Genomic DNA, 23,153 nt, shown 5'->3' on the forward strand with positions numbered 1-23,153 from the left:
GCACCGATTGTTCGGCACTCCCGAGTGAGATGACCCCAGTACCTCAGTTGAAAATGCAGAAATCACCGGTCTTCTGTGTCGCTTGCGCTGGGAGTTGGAGACTGAAGCTGTTCCTATTCGGCCATCTTGCTCCGCCCCTCCCCCATTATTTTTATATTGGAGTCTATCTCTTCTTTTAGATCTGATAATATTTGCTTTACATTTCTGTGTTTTCTGATATTAAGTACATGTATATTTGGAATTATATCCTGTCAGTTTATCCCTTTATCATTATATAATGATGTTGTCTCTTTTTAGTTTTTGACTTAAAGTCTACAAATAGAAACCAAAAGCATGATTTAAAATCTGCAAATGGAAACTGAAAACAGACTTAAAGTTTGATGTATGCATAGCTACTCTTGCATGCTTTTGGTTTCCATTTGTGTGGATTTTTTTTTTTTTTTTTTTTTTTTTGGTCAATGTGTATGTTTACAGGTGATGTGAGTAGGGAGCATGCAATTGGGTCATATATCAGTTGGGTCATTTAAAAAAAAAATGGATTCAGCCAGTTCATATCTTTCTGTTTTTTTTGTTTTGTTTTTTTTTTTTGAGACAGAATCTTTCTCTGTTGCCTAGGCTGGAGTGCAGTGGCACAATCTTAACTCACTGCAGCCTCCGCCTCCCAGGTTCAAGCAGTTCTCCTGTCTCAGCCTCCCAAGTAGCTGGGACTACAGGTGCTCACCACCACACCTGGCTAATTTTTGTATTTTTAGTAGAGATGGCATTTCCCTATATTGGTCAGGCTGGTTTCTAACTCTTGGCCTCAAGTGATCCACCCACCTCAGCCTCCCAAAGTGCTGGGATTACAGGCATGAGCCTCTGTGCCTGGCTCATATATTTCAAGTTGGGAGTTTAATCCTTTTACATTCAGGCTATTATTAATAGATGAGTACTTAACTCCTGCATTTGTAAATTGTTTTCTAGGTGTTTTGTATATCCTTTTTTTTCTTTCTTCCACTTTTATCATTTATCACTTCAGTTTGGTGGTTTTCTGTGGTGGCAGTGTTCAGCTCCTTTGTCATTTTCATTTGTGTATCTGTTCAACAGTTAGTTTTGTACTTTTGGGTATGTTCATTATTTAAGATAGTGTCGTTTTGCTTCTAGGTGTAGGATTCTCTCAAGCATTTAATGTAAGTAGGGCCTGTATAGTGGTGAAGAGTTCCCTCAGCTTTTGCTTGTCTGGGAAAAACTCTTACTCATTTATGAAGGATAACTTTGCTAGGTATGGTATCCTTGGCTGGCAGTTTTTTTTTTTTTTCTTTTAGTACTTTGAATATATCATCTCATTCTCGTCTGGCCTGCATGTTTTCTGTGGAGAAATCTGCTCTTTCTTTGATGGAGATTCTCTTTTAAGTGTATTGACATGTTTCTTTTGCTGTTCTTAGAATTTTCTTGTTGTCTCTGATTTGGTAGTTTGACCATGATGCGCTGTGGAGAAGACATTTTTGTATTGTATCTATTTGAGGATCTCTGTGTTTCCTGTGTCTGTATGTCTAAATCTCTTGCTAGGTTTGAAGGCTGGGTTGGGAGGATTGCTTGAGCCCAGGAGTTCAAGGCTGCAGTGAGCTAGGGATGCACCACTCTAGAGTGCTAGACTCCAAGCAAGCTGGCCTTAGATACCTGTCATGGTGGTGGCAAGCTGGATGTGTTGGTCCTTGGACCCCCAGGCTTCTAACAGTTGTGCTGGTGGTGGCAGGTCCTGGTGGGCCAGTTCTTGGGCCTTCACGTGGGCTTGCCCAGGTGTCATGGTGGCAGTGGTGGTTCATAGACTTTTGTGATGTGTGAGTGGCACTGGTGATGGTAGTAGGTGTGACTGGTCAATCCTTATTCCTTAAGCACTGCACAAGTGGGTGCCTGTGGTGGCTGGGCTAGCCAGTCCCCGAACTTCCAGGAGGCATATGCAGGAACTGCCAGCAGGCTGGGTGGGCCTATCCCTAGGCTACCGGACAGTGCATGTCAGGTAGGCTTGTACTGAGTCCCCCAGAAGCCATGTGCAGGAGCCATCGGTGGTGTGCTCCCTAGTCGATCCCTCGTCCCCCTGACAATACATGTGCTCATTGGCAGTGATGGCAGTGGGTAAGATGGACTTGTCCTCTAGCCCCCCAGATGGTGTGTGCAGATGGTTACAGATGGGGCAGGTTGATTTTCAGGCTCCCAGAAGAAACATGGGGGTAATGACTTATGCGGTGGCTGGCAGGAAGTGCCTGTCCTCATGCTCCCTGATGGAGTGCACAGGCAGTGGCTGTGGCACCCCGGGTGTGTCATTTCCCAGACCTCTGGATGGCACACTGTGGTGCTGGCAGTGGTGGTCATGATGGCTGTTTGGGCACCAGCAGTGGTGGGCAGGGAAGGCTAATCCCCAGCTCCCTGAATGATGTACGTGGGTGCTACCAGCAGAAGTTGTGAGGGGGCAGATTTCTCATCAGGCTCCCCAGTGGTGTGTGCAAGGCTCTGGCCATAATGGGTGGGTTGGGTTAATCCTTAGACATGTTGACGGTACACTTGGGTACCAGCAGTGGTATTGGTGGGTGGGGTGGGTCTGTTTTCAAGCCCCAGAATGGCTCATGCTGGCTGTGATGTTGGTGGGTGGCATAGGCCTATTGTCAGGCCTCTCAATGGTATGTGCTGGTACTGGTGGTAGTTGGTGTGGTGGGTTGATGTTTTTTTTTATCCCTGGACAGCACATTCATGTGCTAACGGTGGCAGTGAGCAGGGCTGACCTACTCTTATGCTCTCTGATTGTGTATGTGGGCACTGGCTGCATTGGGTAGGGCTGGTTGCTTCCCAGGTCCCTGAACCATGCACTCAGGTGATGGTGGCAGTGGTCAGGGAAGGCATGTACTCAGTCCCCTGTGTGGTGCACATGGGTGCCAGCAACAGCAGTTGCTAGGGTCCATTGATTCGCAGGCTCCCAGATGATGTACTTGAGTGCCAACATTGCTGGTGTTGGCAGGGCTTGCCCATTTTTATGCCCCTGTGTGGCATGTGCTAGTGCCTGCAGCAGGTAGGAGACACTTATTCTGGGGGCCTGGGATGTCAGCTGGGAAGGCTGGTTCCCAGACCCTCTGAAGATGTGTGCAGATGTTGTAGCAGCTCTGCCCCTGGAGGGAGCTGAGTTGCTGTTAGTGCCTAGGCAGGCACCTCTCAGGCTCTGGGAGAATATGCTTTGACTCCTTTTGTCCTGGGGGCAGCCTTCCTGGTGCATTGCACTGCTTGTTTTCTGGCATGCAGGATACTGCCTGGGCTAGAGTGCTGGAAATCTGGCCACACTACTGGTGGTTCAGCCAACCTTGCAATGCTGCAGCCTTCTGGGTGGATTTGGGGAATGTCAGCAGGCCTTCAGGGATGTGGAAATAGAGGGACTCTTGGGCCTCAGGGCATGATGTAGTCGGTTGGTAGCTAGGCTCTCAAAATGGTGCTATGTTGCAGCTGCTTGAGTCTCAGGGGATATGTGGGATGCAGCATGATCTCTCCCTATTGAACAGTGCAGTTGTGTGGACTCCAGGCAGCCCCCATATTAGTCTCAGATCCCGCCAGGGCCAAGAGGCTCTCCTTTACCTCGGATTGCAAGAGTCTTCAGTGGAACATGAACTTCTGGAGATTTCTTGCTTACCTTTTCCCCACAGCAAGGAGTCTGTCCTGGCTCTGAGTGCATCTTAGCCAGGCCAGTTGCTTCATTTCCCTCTTTTTCTGTGCCTCAGAGATTCCCTGTCAGTTCTCTGCTGAATTACAGTGTTATTTTTAGGAGCTTTATTTGATAGGTGGTTATTTAACAGTTGTTTTGGTCCTTAGTTGTGGAGGAGGCAAGTGCCAGATACCTCTAGTCGGTCTCTTGAAGCCCTCTCATTAATTTTTTTATCCATATATTCTTGTAGTTCACTGAAGTTCTTTAAGAGCATTATTCTGTATTTCCTATCTGTCCTTTCACAGATCTTTCTTCAGGGTCCTGTTGTTAGGGCCTTTGCTCATTTTATTTTGGAAGTGTCATGATACCCTGATTTTTCTGATTCTTGTTTCCTTGTGTTGTTGTCTGCCCATTTGAGGAGAGCCAGCTTTTTTAGTTTTTACAGTTTTGGCAGAGGTGGACCTTCACCATTTAGTCTGGCCTATAATTCTGGATGTGTCAGCTGGTAATGAGCCTTGGTAGGCAAAGTTTGCTGTTGGGTTCTCTAGATGACTGGGCTGCTGCCTTTGCTCTGAGTTTGGGTAGGTCAACTGACTGGGCTTTGCTATGGACTGAGACCACAGGAGGAGCTCTGCAATTCATTTGAGCTCTGCATGGTAGTGCAATTGTCTTAGATGGAGAGGGTCACATGATGTATTCTCTGGCTGTGTGATACTGCTATTTGAGTTCAGCAGTTGGATGGAGTTGCACAAGAGGCCCTAAGTTTAGGTGGAGTTGCCCATTGGATGGATAGGACCAGCTGCTTTGCTAAGTAAAAATGCATGGTTGACATTAGACTCTGCCTGTGTGGGGCCTTGGTATGGGCTTTGAAGCTGGACAGAGCACGGTTTAATCTCCTAAACGTGGCAGATTTAGCCCCTGCCTTTTGCCAAAATCTGCTGTGGTGGTCATCCTTGTCCTTGGGTGGGGTCTGAGGGTGCACTTTGAGGTTGTGGGGAGTGTTCACTTCATTTACTTATGTGTAATTCCTCATGAGAAGACATTCAAGGTATTTTTTTCTCTATATGTCAATGCTTCAGTAAGTGGCATATATATATATATGTATATAAAATATATATACACATACACACACGCAAACACACACATCTTCATATATTTATTCTAGTAAACCCTTTCAGTTTGATTCTGTTATACTCTAACAAGAATTAGGTGTTATGATTAAGCATTTTTTTGATAAACTGTAGGCAAAAATATATAATTGTTGTCATTAAATTGTCTTCATTTCATTCATCTTTCATTTTTTGTATTAGGCCATTCTTGCACTGCTATTAATGAAATACCCAATACTGGGTAATATATAAGAAACGAGGTTTAATAGGCTCACAGTTCTACAAACTGTACAGGAAGCATAGCAGCATCTGCTTCTGGGGAGACCTCAGGAAGCTTACAATCATGGTGATGTCACAGGATCCTTGTGGTGTTGCTTCACCAGCTGGTGACATCTTTGCCTGAGTTTTGCTTGGGTCTGCTGGGCTTGTTCTGCCCCCTTGGTCTGGCAGGCTGTGCTTGGTTCCCACTACTGGCCCAGATCCCATACCTGCCAAGTGTGAGCCAGGTGCAGAGTGGCAAGGGGTGTGTGAGCGAGTGAGTGCTGGATCTGGCCGCTGTGCGTAGCCAGACATGTCAGCTGTGGCAGGTCGGGCAGCTTCAGGTGCTGGTATGGGCGGTGGCTTCCCACGAGACGGCAGCTGGACCAGTCGAACTGCAAGTGGCTTCCATTGCTGCCACTGGGGAATGAGGTGGTGCCCGGAAGCTTGGAGACACCAGGAACTGCAGAGCCCCAAAGAGGGTGTCACAGCCCTGGCTAGGGGAACTCCTAGGTCTGGGCTCCCTGAAGGGCCGCAGCTCTTCTCGCCTTCTGTCTTCTCTTTTTCTAGTTGCCCGCAACGTGGCAAGCGAGGGACATGTTTTAGCCCTGTTTGTATTATAGCTGTTCCAGTCCTGCCACTCGGCAAGTCCTGAATTCTTGTCCTTTGTCCAGGAAGAATTAGTTACGTGGACAACTGAAGGGTGAGTAAGGCAAAGAGGTGCTTTATTGAGTGACAGTACAGCTCTCAGCACGCCCAAAATGGATAGTCCTAGCCACAGGCAGGTGATCCCGTTGAGTGTACAGCTCTCAGCTGAGAGGGGACTCACAGTGGCTAGTTCCTCTCTGCAAGCAGGTAGTCCTGATGTCTGCCCGAGTCTGGCTGAGTCCAGGGGATTTTATGGGCTTCGTAGGGGAGGCAGTGCATGCTGATTGGTCCATAGGCAGCCCTGGGTCAGCCTGGAGAAAGCACCATAAGTTGTTACTCTGGTCCTCAGAACTGGGAGCCTAGGCCTCAGGCTTCGGGCTGTCCCAGACCTGAAGGAGGGGCTTCACTGGGGACACTCCCTTTTCTGCCCAGGAACTGGTCTGTCTCCCACTGCCATGCAACCTGCTGTCCCCGGTGCCCAGGCAGTTCATGCTGAGGGGTGCCTGCAGGCCCACGCTGAGCTGCCCTCGGCATCCCCTTCCCTCCTGTGCTCGTTGGCACCCAAAGTTCAGAGGAGGCTGAAGTGGCAGAGGGCTGGCGTGTACCCGAGCATGTGTACTCCTGGCCAGGTTGTGACAGTGCCTGGGCTTGGCCTCAACTTTGCTCCAAAATTGGAGTGGGCGCTGAGAGTGGAGAGGCTGGGCAGTGGGAGCAGATACTTCCGAGCCTACAGGGGTATGGGGGCCTTCCTGGGCTCCTTAGAGTGCAGTAATGCCCAGGTTTGCAGCTGTGGCTGTGCAGCTGCAGCAGTGCTGGGGAAGGCAGGGCTCCTGCCCTTCCAGCTTGGAAGGGTGAGGGACTTCTGCCTGTTCCCAGCTCCCACCAGCTCTGTGGAGTTTGTAGTCCCGGCTGTGCCTTCCCCACTGCAGCCGCCTCTTTGCAGCAGCTGCTCCAGATGGGCTGCTGCTGCTGCCATCAGTGAAAAGCAAAGGGGTAGCAGGCACATCACATGGTGAAAGCAGGAGCAAGAGAAACGGAGGGGAGGAGGGTGCTACACACTCTTAAACAACCAGATGTAGCAAGAACTCACTCACTATCATGAAGACAGCACCAAGCAGTGAAGGATCTGCTCCCATGACCTGAACACCTCTCACCAGGCCTCACCTCCAGCATTGGGGATATAATACCACCATGAGATTTGGTCAGGGACAGTTATCCACACTATATCATTTTTAGTGAATATATATTTTTAACTTTCTTATATGAGTTTTCTGTTGGTATTTGTCCTTATTAGGGTGCTCATCTCTTTCTCATTCATTTAAAAAACTCATTAAAGGTATTGATTCTTTGTAGTATGTGTTGTAAATTTTTTTTCAAGTTTGCTATACTACACTTTATAGTATCTTCTTTGATATAGAAGACTTTTATTTTGCAAAATATGTTAGTGTTTAACTCTTGTATTTTGACTTATCCTTGGGAAGACCTCTTTAACCCCAAATATGGAGATAAGTCAGCCAGCTACTGTTGTCATTTGTGCAGCCAGCTACTGTTCTCATTTGTACTGCTTTAGATGAGCTATCAGTTCCTGAACAAGTCTGTAGATTACTTTCCTAATTGAAGTTCTGATTCTTTTTTTGCCCTTCTATTATAAATATTTATTAAGAACTCCCTTTTAGGTCAGACTGAGCAGAATGTTTGAGTATTTTTAAATTTTACTTCCCATTGGGATTTTTAGAAATATTTTAAAACTGCTAATGTAAAGAAGTCTAATTTAATTTCCAAATAATATATACTGAATTGTATTAGAAAATAGGCTTGCATGTGGTGACTCATACCTGGAATCTCTGAGTGCTTTAGGAGGCCAAGATAGGAGGATAGCTTGAGGTCAGGAGTTCAAGATCAGTCTGGGAAGCATAGCAAGACCCTGTCTCTAAAAAAAAACTTTTGAAAAAAGAATTAGGTGCAGTACTGTGTGCCTGTAGTCCTATCTACTAAGGAAGCTGAAGCTGGAAGGTCGCTTGAGCCCAGGAGTTAGAGGTTTTAATGAGCTGTGATCAAGCCACTGCACTCCAGCATGGGTGACAGAGTGAGACCCTGTACCTAAAAATAAAAAAAAGAATAAAAATGTTTCATAAAATTATGTTTTGCAAAAGTAATAAAGATTTTATTATAGCCAGCCACTCAGCAGAGATTGGTAATTAGCCTTGAGTGAAAGGGATCAAATTGCTATTTTAAGTTGCAAGACTTCCAATAGAGGGAGCCCAAAGCTTTTAAATGGAAATGGAGGTTTCATTTTTATTAATGTATTACAGCCCTGTCATAGTTTCCTATATTCATGTCAGTTGATTTTCTTTTTAAGCTTTCCTTTGGTAATTTGGTAATGACAATAATCCACATAGCCGCTAACAAAGATACTCTGTTTTGAGATCATTTTCCCCTGTTAACTTAAAATTTCTCTTCCAAATGTTTTATGTCATGCATTTTCTTCTGACTTGCAATTTGAAAAACACTGATACAAATAGTACATATATCCTAAGTTCAACTCCTTTATGCTAGGAACATTAGTCAGTTTTGAATAAAATTACTAATAATGATTTTCATTTGCAATGTGAACTCTTGAACATCTGCATTATATGGTTATCACTCTTTTCAAAATAATATTTCATTATTTATATGTAATTTATGTAAATATTTAAACTTTTTCCTAATTTGAACAATAATGCATATTTATATTAAAAATATATAGAAAAGTATAAAATTGATATTACCTGTAATCCATTCCTCAATAATAAGCATTGATAATATTTTGATATGCTTTCATCTAAATATTTTTCTGGATTAAATGATTATAATCATGAAAAATGGTATTATTTTTATTCATTTCACACTATCCTATTTTGATACTAATCTTTACTGTAGGCCTATGAGATAGATAGGAGAGCAATTAATATTTCTATTTTATAAATGTGGAAACTTTTTGAGGTTCAAACAGATTAAGTGTCAGAGGTAGAATAAACACAGGTCTAATATCTATCAGATGCATTTAAGTTAAAAAACATAATATTAAAATAAACACCCAAATGTTCACCTTCTATTAGAAAATAGACTATTACCAGTATCACCGAAGCCTTGTTTGTTCCCCACTCTGCCTATTCTTTCCCATTCCCATGCATTCGCCTTAGAATGAACCACTTTTCTGAATTTTAGGTTTTATATAATTGTGAACTTTAGAAAAATGATTCACGTTACTGAACAATATGTATTCTTACATAGCAGGCATTTTTTTTCTTGCCCAACATTTTTGTGAGATTCATTCATGTTAATGCATAGAACTAGAGATCATCCAGTTTTACTTATGTATTTATTGTATTAATATTAAAAATAGATTTACCTACTTTTTATTGATGGAGTTTGGAATGTATCCAGTTTTTTTGCTCTTACAAACAATACTCCTTTGGACATTTCATTTTATATGTGTTGCCAATAAATAATATGTATCTGAATACTTTTTACATTCAGTCTGCATTTATTTTTAACTATAAGGCATAGTCTGTTTATATTTTATACTACTGTTTTTCTTTATGCTTTTTATTTGGTCTGCTTGATCTTTGTTCCTTTCTTGTTTTTGTTTTTTTTTTTGAGATGGGTCTTGCTATGTTGCCCAGGTTGGAGTACAGTGGCTATTTACAGGCATGATTGTAGTGCACTACAGCCTTGAACTCCTGGTTTCAAGTCAGCCTTTGAAGTAGCTGTGACTATAGGTGTGCACCACTGTGCCCAGCCCATTCTTGTATTTTAAAAATTAGTTATGTTTTGTTTTTTTGTGTGTGTGGTGGGGGGGGGTGGTATTTTTGCTTTATGTTTTAGAAGATTTAGACTCTATTTCTATCTTTAAATAGTTTTCTAGAAATTATAATATACTTGACTGACCTAACAAAGTCCAAAGTTAATTAGTATCTGTGTTCTCAGTTTGAATAATAGAGACTTTATCTATTTTAAGTACATTTACATTATTGTACAGCCATTACCACCATTCATTTTCAGAACTTTTTTCATTTTTACCAAACTGAAACTCTGTATCTGTGAAACAGTAGCTCCTCATTCCTCTCTCCCCTAAACCCTGACAACCACCATTCTACTTTCTGTTTCTATGATTTGATAGCTCTAAGTACATTAAATAAATGGAATCACAGTATTTGTCCTTTTCGGACTTATCTCACTTAGCATAGTGTCTTAAAAGTTCATCTGTGTTGCAGCATGTGTCAGAATGTCCTTCCTTTTTAAGGCTGACTGTATTCCATTTTATGTATCTACTAAATTTTGTTCTATTCATCTGTTGATCAATAGTGGAGTTGCTTCTACCTTTTGGCTATTGTGTATAATGCCGTTATGAACATGGGTGTTCAATGTGTTTGTGTCTCTCCTTTAAGATCTTTTGGGTATAGATCCAGAAGTGGAAGTGCTGGATCATATGGCAATCTATTTTTAACGTTTTTGGGAAACATCATACTATTATTCATAGTGGCTGCACCATGTTACATCGCCACCGGCAATGCACAAGGGTTCCAGTTACTCCATATCTCGCCAGTACTTGTTTTCGGTTTTTTGATAATCATCCTAATGCATGTGAGGTGGTATCTCATTGTGGTTTTGATTTTCATTTTCCTAATGAATAGTGACATTGAACATCTTTTCATGTTACTGGCCATTTATATGTCTTCTTTAGAGAAATGTTTATTCAAGTACATTGCCTGCTTTTGAATTGGATTTCTTTAGGTAAGTTGTAGGATTTCTTTATATATTCTAGATACTGATCCCTTAATAGATATGGGATTTGCAAATATTTCATCTCATTCTGTTGGTTGCCTTTTTACTCTGATGAAGTCTACTTAATCTGTTTCTTTAGTTGATTGTGCTTTTGTTGTCATATCCAGAAATAGTTAACAAATCTCATGTGAAAATTGTCCCCTATGTTTTCTTCCAAGAGTTTTCAAAATAGCTTTATGCCTTATGCTTAGGTTTCTGATCCGTTTCGTGTTAATTATTGTATATGGTGTTAGGTAAGGGTTCAGATTCATTGTTTTGCATGTGGCTATTCAGTTTTTCCAGCATCATTTTTGAAAAGGCTGCCCTTTCCTCATTGAATGGTCTTGTACCCTTGTTAAAACTCATTTGATGATATATTTGAGGGTTTATTTCTGGGATCTCTATTCGGTTGGTTAATGTGTCTGTTTTTATATTAATACCACACTGTTTTGATTACCATAACTTTACAGAAAGTTTTGAAATCAGAGAGTATTAATCCTGCAACTTTGTACTTTATTTATTTATTTGTTTTTCTAGGTTGGTAGGTTTTTTCCCTCTGAACACTTAAAAGATTTCACTCCACAGTGTTCTTACTTGCATGGTTTCTGAGAAATCAGATACAGTTCTTGTCTTTGTTTTTCTATAGTTAAGGGCTTAGTTTTTTCTGTATTTTATGCACAGTTTTTAAATCTTTGATTTTTTTTTGCAGTTTAATATGATATGCCTAGGTGTTATTTTTTGGGCATTTATTCTCTTTGGTGTTCTCTGAATTTGCTAGTCTGTGATTTGGTATCTGATATTAATTTGGGGAAATTCTCATGCATTATTGCTTTGCATATTTCCTCTGTTTCTTTACCTCTTTCTTCTTCTTTTGATATTCCCATTATGCCTATGCTACACCTTTTGTAGTTGTCCCACATTTCTTCAATATTCTGTTATGGTTCTTTTAGTCTTTTTTTCTCTTTGCTTTCCTGTGTTGGAATTTTCTATTTCTGTATACTCAAGTTGAGAGATTCTTTCCTTTTCTATATCCTGTCTACTAGTGAGCCCATCCAAGGCACTGTTCATTTTTTGTTACAGTATTTTGATTTTTAGTATTTCTTTTTCATTCTTTCTTACACTTTCTCTCCGCTAACATTGCCCATAAGTGCTTATATGCTGTATACTTCATCTGTTGATCATATTTGTTTTATTATTATTTTTTCTTTTTTTTATTATACTTTAAGTTCTAGGGTACATGTGCACAACGTGCAGGTTTGTTACATATGTATACATGTGCCATGTTGGTGTGCTGCACCCATTAACTCATTATTTACATTAGGTATATCTCCTAATGCTATCCCTCCCCCACTCCCCACAATAGGACCCGGTATGTGACGTTCCCCTTCCTGTGTCCAAGTGATCTCATTGTTTTAAATTCCTAGTCTGATAATTCAACATCTCTGACATGTCTGGTTCTGGTTCTGATATTTGTTGTCAAACCGTGTGTGTGTGTGTGTGTGTGTGTGTGTGTGTGTGTTTCTTTTAGTGTGGCTTTTAATTTTCTTTCTTTTTTTTTTGGGTAGTTGGACTTGATGTACTAGATAAAAGCAACTACTGTAAATAGACCTTTAGGAATGTGGTGGTAAGATGTGAGAGGAAGAAAAGCATTCTGCAGTTCTGTTAGGTTTCAGTCTTTTAACCCATTTATCCCTAGTTTTCCATTATTGGAATGCTACGCATGTGGAAGTTATTTATATCCTACTGCTAAAGGTTATCACCAAGCTCTGATTGCAGAAATTCAAAAAATTGCAACCTCAAGCATAAATGGGTTAATGAGCCTTTGTCCTTGGCCTGTTAACTTTACAAGTAGTGTTTCTCATTCTCTTCTGAACACTTTGGTGCAACAGCATACCTGGAATATAATGAAGTTAGGTATTTCCCTTTTCCCACATGGAAACCTAGATGTTCTTGGAATTGTGTATTTTCCTTGCTTTCCTTCACACAGAATGCTAGACGGAGCCAGAGTTGGGTATTTTTTTCTTTCCCCTGGTTGATTAAGCTCTGAAAAATAACTCATAGTTTAGGCTCTGGTGAAACAGTTTTTCTTGAGGGCAGGCCTTGTTAAGAAGAACAGAATGCTCTGGCGTATTTGAAAGTGTTTACTTTCCTCTGCTGAACCATGAGGCTATTTTTCTCTGATATTCACTGTGAGAACCTGGTTGAACTCCTGCAGATAAAACTCACAAACAAAAGTGTGCGACCCCCTTTATGACTAAGTCCTCTGGGATTTTTAACGCTTAAACTTGTGTACACTGAACCCTCAGCAATTTGTCAATTGCAGTTTAGATCTTCATACTCCAATAATAGTTCCTGGCACTGTTTCTGCTTGTGGGTTTTTGCTTTAGGAAGTTGTGATTCTCTGTATTCACCTGGCCGTCTTTCTCCCATTTTGGGACAGCCATTCATCCTGTGACTTCACTTCTTTGTCATGTCCAGGAAGAGTTGTTGATTTTTCAGTTTTACCCGTTAGGATAGATAACTTCCAAGCTCCTTTCATGTTGGACTGGGAACTGGAACTCCTGTGTATTGCACTTTGATGCAGTTTTGGGTTTAACTTCTCTTTTTTATTTTGATGCTCTTAGTTTATCGTTTATTAAAAGTTTACCATGTATGTGGTTGAATCCGATCATGCTTTTCTCTATAATTTCTTTACTTCCATTCTCAAGAAATTCTTCTTCCACAAGGCTAATAAATAGAGTGTTTTTCTTCTGATGGCTTAAAAAAAAAACTTACATCTTTTATTCATTAGCATATGATAGTTCATTTTACCTTAGAGTATTGGATGTGATTCTGAATTCTTTTTTTCTCTGTTGCTACCCAGTTATTCCTCTACAACTGAATTTAAAAGCTTAGTTTCCCAGCTTTGTTTCAAATTCTTCTGTTTTTTCTTTTCCCAGCCATTTCATATATACTAGTCTGTAGTACTATACTTGTTGATGTTACTCTGTAGTATGTTTTATTATGAAATTAGTAGAACCAGTTCTCCCATTCTCTTCATTTATTGTACATTTTAATACCTTTTTTTGTGTTTTAAAGATTGTAATAGAATATCAGTAACCTAAAAATTGCCATTTTAACCATTTTTAAGTGTACAGTTCAGTGCCATTAAGTACAGTCACATATTTGTACAGCCATCACCACCATTCTTTTCCAGGACGTTTTCCATCTTCCCAAACTGAAACTCTATATTTATTAAACTATAACTCCCCATTTTTCCCTTCTTCTACTCCCTGGCAGTCACCATTCTACTTTCTGCCTGTATGAATTTGACTGTTCTAAATATGTCATCATATGAGTGGAATCTCAGTATTTGCCTTTTAGTTAGTGGTTTCTTTTTTCTTAGCATAATGTCCTCAAAGCTCATCCATATTGCTATGCAACCATTATCACAACTTTTTCATCTCAAGCAGAAACTATGTTACCATTAAATAATAATTCCCCATTCTCCCCTCTCAGAATCCCCTGGTAGCCTCTAATCTACTTCCTGTCTGTGAATTTGTCTATTTTAGTTACTTCTTTAAGTGGAATTATACAATATTTGTCCTTTTGTGTTTGGCTGAATTTACTTAGCATAATGTGTTCAAAGTTCATGTAGCACATATCACAAGTTCATTCCTTTTTATGGCCCAATAATATTGTATGAATTCATACATTATATTATATAATAATATTGTATGAATTATTCATACAATAATTATTGTGTGAACATACCACATTTTGTTTTTCTTTTCATTTGTTGATGGACCCTAAGGTGTTTTTCACCTTTTGGCTATTGTGAATAGTGTGCTACAGTAAACAGTGGAGTACAAGAATCTGTTCATGTCCCTGCTTTCAGTTCCTTTGGGTATATACCTAGGAGTGAGATTGCTTGATAACTTTGTGATTATGTGTTTAGCTTCTTTTTTTTTTTGAGATGGAATATCGCTCTTCTTGCCCAGGCTGGAGTGCAGTGGTGTGATCTCAGCTCACCGCAATCTCCATCTCCTGGGTTCAAGCGATTCTCACGCCTCAGCCTCAGTGCGCCACCACGCCCGGCTACTTTTTGTATTATTAGTGGAGATGGGGTTTCTCCATGTTGGAAAGGCTGGTCTTGAACACTCGACCTCAGGTGATCCGCCCGCCTCAGCCTCCCAAAGTGCTGGGATTACAGGCGTGAGCCACCATGCTTGGCCTGTGTTTAGCTTCTTATATGGTAGTTCTCTATTTAGTTTTTTGAGGAACCACCAAACTATTCCACAGTGGCTGCACTGTTGAACATTCCCACCAACAATGTACAAAGGTTCCACTTTTTCTATATTTTTGCCAATGTTAATTTTTTTTGAATGAAAAAAATTTTTTTTAAAAAAATTACTCTGTCCTAATCTGTGTGAAATGGTATGTTGTTATTTGGGCTTGCATTTCCCTAGTGATTAGTAATGTTGAACATCTTTTCATGCTAATTGGCCATTTGTATGTCTTTGGAGAAACATCTCTTCAAATACTTTGCCCATTTTTTGATTGTTATTTATTTTTTGTTGTTGAGCTGTAGGAGGTCTTTATATATTCTCAGTATTAATCCCTTAATATGTATGTGGTTTGATTTTTTTGTTGTTGTTGAGACAGAGCCTCATTCTGTTGCCCAGTCTGGAGTGCATGGCATGATTGTAGTGCTACCTTGAACTCCTGGGATCAAGTGATTCTCCCCTCAGCTTCCTGAGTAGCTAAGACTACAAGGGCATACCATCATGCCTAGTTAATTATTAAATTGTGTGTGTGTGTGTGTATGTGTGTGTGTGTAGGCGGGGTTTCATTATGTTCTCCAGGCTGTTCTTGAACTTCTGGCCTCAAGCAATCCTCACTCAGCCTCTCAAGTAGCTGGGATTATAGGTGTCAACTACCGTGCCCAGCCATAAGTTTTTAATTTTAATGAATTCAAATTTATCTTTGTTGTTAACTGTGTTTTTGTTGTTATATCCAGTAAATCACTGCCAAATCTAAAGTCATAAAAGTTTCCCCTATGTATTCTTCTAAGAGTTTTATAGTTTTCTGCCTTATATTTAGGTGTTTGATCCATTTTGAGTTAATTTTTGTAGATGGTGTTAGATAACCATCCAACTTCTTCCTTTTGCATATGACTATCCTTTATTGACAGCACCCTTTATTGAAAAGACTATCCCTTCCCGATTGAATGGTTTCAGCATCCCTGTCAAAAATCTTTTGAGCATATATTTGAAAGTTTGTTACTGGGTTCTGTTTTCTGTTTCTATGGTTGATATGTCTCTATTCTAGTACCACACTATTTTAATACATTTTTATAATTTTAAAATATATTTGCTTGAGTATTTAAAAAATTTCTTAGAATTTTGTCACACTGGAAAATATTTATTTTGAGCTTTTATTACATTTACTTGAATAATTTGAATGTTTATATTTCTTGTTCAGGAACTTGGGTGTTTCCAGTCCATTCATTTCCTTTTCTTATAAGAGGATGGAAGCTAACAGTGTTTGAACATTGCTATCCTTATCTTTAAACATATGACTTTCCACCATGTATAGTTTAGAACCAGATTGTCATATTCTGCAAAAAACTGTTATTTGGATTGAGATTATATCACAGATGTGTTTGGCTTCACTGTATGTGCATTTGAATCATGACATTACCTTTTGAAAATACTTATTCATTTTTATTTTTGGTTTCATGCCAACTACTTAATGCTTAGCATTTGGTCAAGAAAATCCTCTATTATAAAGTCTTTTTTCTACAACCATGTAACTTTTAAAGTGGTTTACATGTGAAGTCTTATTTTGTTTTTCAATGTTCATTGTGCTAGAAAAACAAGGACTATTATATTGTTTGCTTCTTATATCAGGGAAAACATAAGCACCTAAGCATCTTTTTAGATTGTCTTTTAGGTCACATTCTATTTTTGTTTATAGTGCCTGTAGTGATAATTCTTTCAGGGAGAACAAAATTTTTTTGACTTCTCTTTTGGTTTTCATGTTCAGTAAACAAAACTCTATGGTATAAATTTGCTTAGATGCCCTTATTCTTCAAGAATAATTCTTGAGAGTTGAGGAGTGGAATGATTTGACTCAGTCAGAACCTCTTTGCAAGTGAAATTGGCTCACCCTTATGATTTTGATTATTTGGCCTTTTAATTTCCAATCTGAAAATAAAGAAAATTGTACCAAAGTAAATATGAGAATGAGCAGTGTAATAGCACCTATAACCCTTTCCTTAACTATGACGCTACACTGGTGATGTTCGGATACTGTAGCTTTTTTTTCATTTGTAAGTCATTTTTACCCTTCCAAATAATTCTTTCAAAACAAAGAAGCATTATGTGCTATTGGTCTTTATAGTCCTTGTTTTTGACTTATACTAGCTGCCTTAGATGTAAATAATTTATATATTTTTAAATTTTGAAATACTTTAAATATGCACATAAGTATAGAGAATGATATTCCAATACTTATCACTCAGATTTAACCAATATAATTCCTATTTTTTTCAGATTTAAATTTGTTTTTAAAGAAGTATTATAGAAAGTTGAAAACTTACTTATTTTATATTCCCTGATTCTAATACTCTCCCTCTTTAGAGTTCTCTACTATCCAAATAGGCTTGAATCCTTCCAGTCTAAATTTTTATATTTTGTTTCATATGTATGCACTTATACATTATAGTATGTTTTGTATTTCTGAATTTTTATTAGCAGTAACATTGTGACTGTCATTCCAAAATTTGCTATTTTACCAGTACCTTAGACTTTAAATTATTTTCTCTATAGGTAAAATTTATTACCACATACTATTGAAAATTTGTTACCATACTTACTTTTGGATATATGAACCATGCTTGGAATATATTAACATTCAACTTTAGCTTGTAATTGTTTGACTATACATAGGTTTGATTATTGAGGTACTTGTGTCCTTGGAATTTTACTTTTTAAACCTAACTTATTTAATACTGTATAGTATTACTCTTTTGCTCATTTTGCATGTGCACGGTCCTCCAATGTTGATATCTCGTTTTTTTCCCCCCCAAAACATACATGGGGAATTTAAAGGTAGAAAAGGGAGGATAACTTATTTCTTAAATCTGAGTTCAATTTTTTTTTTACTACCCAGCTCTTACAGTCTGCCATATGGGACTGTGTTTCTAATCTGCTGGATTTTTAAATACATGATAGTTGGCTTCTAAATTCAATTGGGCTTTATTAGAATTGAGTATAATACAATTCTCTTTTGCAGGGGCTCGCAACGAAGTAAGACAGTAGATGACAATTCTGTGAGGCAGGCTGCGCACAATAAAGAAAAACGAAGAAAGGATGATGACATTTCTCTTTTAATGTCCGATACTCAGCCTAAAGGTTTGTGAACCTTAGAAAACTGTTGGAATTTGAATTTTTGCTTATTGTATAAATTTTTGTTATAAATAAATTATTTTATTTTACTTTGAAAGGATATGTGAAAGTAAAGGGAGATTATTTGGCAACACAAAGAAAATTGCTAAACCTTTTATGTAGTATAGTACTTATTTCCGGATTTATTTACTGATCCCAAAAGTTAAATTTTAATATTTTTTTTCTTCTTTGGGGAGACTTGGATATAGCTATGAAGTTATGTTAATTTAGCTATTTCTAAGTGTTGTTTCCATGGATATTAATGTTACTGCTAACTGGGTTTTTATTATTAGCTTATCACTGTCTGTTCACCTACTATGAAATACATTCTCTATTCATTAGAATTTCTCTCAACTTTAGGAGGATGCCAAACAAGCGACTATTAGCAAATTTGAAGGTAAATACTTCCTAGACTTGGGCAAATTTTTTGTAGGCCTCCTTGCATATATAGGATTTATGATTTGACTTCTTTTTCTTGTTTGTCTCTCTTTCAACAATTAAAACTATTTTACTGATACTTGGAGAAAAACAATTTTACTACATTATTTATTTGTGAAACTAACACCTTCGGGGGTCTGTTGGATTATTGATAGCTTCAAATGTTTGTTGAGGTCTCTTTCTTGCTTGCTTGCTTTCTTGCTTTTCTCTTTTTCTTTTTCTTTTTAAGACAGGGCCTTACTCTGTCACCCAGGCTGGAGTACAGTGGCATGATCACACATGATCACAGCCCATTTCAGCCTCTGTCTCCCGGACTCAAGTGATTCTCCCACATCAGCCTCTTGACTAGTTGAGACTATAGTCATGCACCACCACGCCTGGCTTATTTTTTGTGTTTTGCAGAGACAGGGTCTTGCCATATTGCCCAGGCTGGTCTCAAACTCCTGGGCTCCAGCAATCTGTCTGCCTTGGCCTCCCAAAGTGCTGGGATTATAGGCATGAGCCACCACGCTTGGCCACTATTTTAGTTTTGAGTTATTTCATAAGTTATTCATAATACAAAAAAGTCTTTTAACAGCACTATGCAAAAATTCATTGCACTTCATTTAGAGCACAGCTATTTAAAGATTCTTTTTAGTAGCCTTTTTAATAGAAAAAATTTTTAAATGAAACTAGACTAATAACTTATATTTGTACAAGAAACCAGCTGAAACTCTTATAAAGGCAGTCTTTGGAGAATGTGCTGTGACTTTGTACAGACAAGCTTCCAATTAGTCACTGTCAATGTATAATGAAAAGCATTTGTTTTCTTTTAAACTGTACTTTCTTAGAAATAATTACAGTCATTTCTCTGTATCTTTGTGTTCTGCACCTGCAGATTCAACCTACCAAAGATGGAAAATATTTGAAAAAACTTCAATAATACAATAATAAATAATAGAATAATACAATAATAAAAATATGTATAACAGCTATTTACATAACATTTATGTTGTATTGGATATTATAAGTAATCTAGAGATTATTTAAGCTATACAGGAGAATGTATATAGGTTATATGCAAATACTATACCTTTAGGGGCTTATGGATCCATGGATGTTGGTATCCTGGGTCCCTGGGACCAATCCCTTGAGGATACTGAGGGATGACTGTATTGATTACCAAGTAAAAATATAAGTAATTGTACAAGTGGGCTCATTTCAGATACTATCAAGACAAAGATTCCTACTCTACCCAGGAAAGCAGTAGTCCTCACATTGACTTGAATAAAATACTTTCTGATTTGTACCCAGAAGTATTACCTCAAGGTCACAGTGGCATTTTAGACATGCATCAGGGAAAAGTACATGACAAAAGAAACATTTTTTAGTTTTTCAGTATCCCTAAAGGTACCACCACTGGTAGGGAAAGTGTTTCTAATAAAATTAGCTATCGGATCTTTATTAAAACAAAGTTTACTCTCCTACATGTGATACCAGTCATTAAAAAAAAAACCTGTAAATTAATGGAAATTCTGAATTAAACCTTAGGTGTACCATTTTTTTCCGTAGCATATTAAGTTTGCCTTGTGGAATTTGCTTTCACCAACATAATACCTTGGAAATACTTAATATTCTTTTGTTTAAAGGATTTTTCACCTTTTTGGTTTTATATACTAGTAATATTTGCAGGTTAAATTATATATGATGCAGGTGTAATCCTATTTTTACAATATTTCATTCTATATAATAAAGTTACTCATTTTTCCACGAGACAGGCTTGACCGATGTACAAATAATAAATTCTTTAAAAGAAAATTCCTGTATAACCAAGTTTTTCTCAAGCCCCTTTCCTTTCATGAGGTATAATATTTATGTTTAGAAATTATAGTTTGATATGTTGTGTGTAGAAATTGTATTAGACCACTTTTATAGTTTACAATATTACATATAAAATTTAATGTGCTGTCCTAAATATTGTGTTGATGATTTGGAGGGAGTTTTATTTTCCTTAGGGAGTGAGTAAGGTGTTTTCTCTGGAAATTGAAAGGCTGTTGACCCTCTCGGAATTTTTACCCTCAGTCCCATTCCAGTGCCTTCCTTTAAGTAATGTCAAAGACAGATTATCATGAATATTAGTTATTAGGAATTGTTGAAGCTACAGTAAAAGCAAGAATAGTTCGAAGAGAAGATGTGTGGTATTGAAGAATGTTCCATGAATGGAGAAGTCAGGCCAGTCAGATGAATTGAAAATTGTGAATTAAAGTCAACTGCTTTGTGACTTGCTGTGCATAATGGAGAAGTCAGGCCAGTCAGATGAATTGAAAATTGTGAATTAAAGTCAACTGCTTTGTGACTTGCTGTGCATAAACTTTGAGTTGGTACTTGTATGACATAGATTCAGAAAGCAAAATAATTCAGGATAACTTTTAGTTAATTAGGTGGAAACTTTTGGAAGGTATTTTTGTACAGTACATATATTTGATAACAAATAGTATTATTTTTAGTAATGATTGGCATGAATTTCAAAATGATTTCTTGTTGACTTAAAAAAGGATGTACTTCTCTAGAATGATGGATTTATTGGAGATTTAAAATGACAGGGTCTTGGTTATTGAGTAAATTGGAGATTTAAAATGACAGGGTCTTGATTATTGGTAAGTAAATTGGCAGCCTTGTGAATGATCACATATTATAGCCAACTACAGAGCAAAGGTATTTTGGCTCCTTTTAAAGAGCAGCAATCAACACTCTTTCAAATTATAGTCCCTTTCCACTAAAAATATGTATTTATGTAAATTACATTTTAAAAGACTAGTTTATAAAGTCACATTGAATTATCAAACTTTAAGACATGAATTTTCTAGATTTTAATAAGACCTCCCCTTTTTTGATAGTACAACCAAATTCATTTATAGCAAATGGAAAAACAGTTTGGTGGCTTTGCTTTGGCTACAATGAAAAAGGATATTTCTTCTTTATGTATTTTTCTCACCTCACAACTATTGTATAATGAACATTTACTTTGTGTATGCCAATTAAAATAGGGCATGCCTTTACCTTCATCCAGTGTCAGTATGAGAATTTAACAGTATACTTCTATTTTCATGAGCTGTGGAAGTAGTATAGCAATTTTGATGATGTTTCTTCGAGCTCTTCTAAAAGAGATTCTCTCTATACTTTTTTGTCCATATTTATGCTTCATTTGTTTTTTAAGACCTTAACAGTGGAAGTAGAGGTTGTGATCATCTCGAACAGGAAAGCAGAAACAAGGCTGTTAAATATTCTGATTCAAAAATGGAACCCACTCTGATTTCCAGGAAGACAAAGAGAAGGCTTAGAAATAATTTACCTGATTCCCAAAATTGTGCTTCTTTGGATAAGTCAACAGAACAGACAGTAAGTAGAGGTATTTAGATATTATAGGAAATTATTTCATGCTATGATAAAAATGAGTTGACTGTGGCCAAATAATGTTCCTCTAGCTTTCAGCTTTTATTATCAGATTTCTTTTTTTTTTTTGGTTCACTGTTAGCTTTATTATTAAAAAACAATTTTAAATGTAACTTTTCTCGGTGATACAGAGTTATTGGGACACATTTCAAATATTATGAATGACTAAAAAAGTTAAAATTGCTCCTTTTCTTGTATCACTCTTTCCTTAGTAGTTTATTGTATATCCTTCAGACTTTTTCTTTATTTCAGCCAAATACAATTCATACTGTCTAATCACTTGCTTTTTTTTGTTTGCTCTGTAAAATTATTATTAGATTTATTTTATCTAATAAATTCACTTATCAAATTCTTTAAGCTTCTGTTTATCTAGAGTTTAGGGAATTTATTGTAAGTAAAGAATTATCATATTAAATACATACATTTTGTATTTTCAAAGACTTAGTATATAAATAGCAATAAAACAGTAAGAAGCTTTTCAATTTCTTTGATCCATAAATCATTTCAGGATCTTGTAATGTTTTTGGGTTGTAATTATAAGCATGATTTAGATTTATACAGTAGATGAGATACTGAAGGCAATGATTGATTTTCATAATTTTCAATGTTGTTATATTGTTAATTAAAAATTTTTTTTTACCAAAGTAGTTTTACCAAAGTAGTCACATTGGCATTATTACTTTTGCAAAATAAAAATACATAAATACATCTTCTCATTCTAAAGTTGACTTAGATCGTGGGAGACTGTCTGACAAAGCATTTGTAATGATGGAAATCTCCCAGTTTCACCTTTTAAAAAATTATCAGGCATCAGATTGGACAGATCAAACCCCATGTCTTTATACTTGGGAGACATTGGCAAGTATAATGTGGTATAATTGTTTAGTTTTCTATCCATGTAGTTATAGAAGTGATACAATATTTTTACTTTTTTTTAGAAATTTAAAAATGGTTTAAGCAAGCCAAATTTGAAAAATGCTATTTTTTTCTATGTGTTTATGTTTAGAAAAAACAAGAAGATGACTCAGCAATATCCACTGAGTTTGAAAAGTCAAGTGAAAACTGTCATCAGGATCTAAAACTGCCTGAAGAAATTACAACTAAACCTACAAAAAGTGATTTTACTAAACTATCCTCATTTAACAGTCAGGAGTTGACTTTGAGTAACACCACCAAAAGTGCCTCTGCCTGTTCAACCACTGAAACTGTTGAGAACTCTAATTCCATTGATACTGTAGGGATTTCTTCCCTGGTTGAGAAGGATGAGAATGAGTTGAATACAATAGAAAAGCCTGTTCTAAGAGGACATAATGAAGGGAACCAATCATTGATCTCAGCTGAACCAAGTAAGTGACAGGAGGATTATAA

At 37.6% G+C, this 23,153-nt stretch overlaps 1 protein-coding gene across 1 annotated transcript in view; it reads left to right on the top strand.

The window, feature by feature from the left end:
• Positions 1 to 23,153, top strand: part of SENP7 (SUMO1/sentrin specific peptidase 7) — a 210,737-nt gene that overhangs the window by 137,031 nt on the left and 50,553 nt on the right. Inside the window, exons 7-9 of the mRNA XM_011955045.1 lie at positions 17,764 to 17,882; positions 21,550 to 21,731; positions 22,792 to 23,131. Of these exons, the coding sequence (XP_011810435.1) occupies positions 17,764 to 17,882; positions 21,550 to 21,731; positions 22,792 to 23,131 (641 nt within the window). The remainder of the gene's footprint in view (positions 1 to 17,763; positions 17,883 to 21,549; positions 21,732 to 22,791; positions 23,132 to 23,153) is intronic.

Source organism: Colobus angolensis, unplaced genomic scaffold (genome assembly GCF_000951035.1).
Source record: "Colobus angolensis palliatus isolate OR3802 unplaced genomic scaffold, Cang.pa_1.0 Scaffold393, whole genome shotgun sequence".
In the NCBI taxonomy this organism is placed as follows: Eukaryota; Metazoa; Chordata; class Mammalia; order Primates; family Cercopithecidae; genus Colobus; species Colobus angolensis.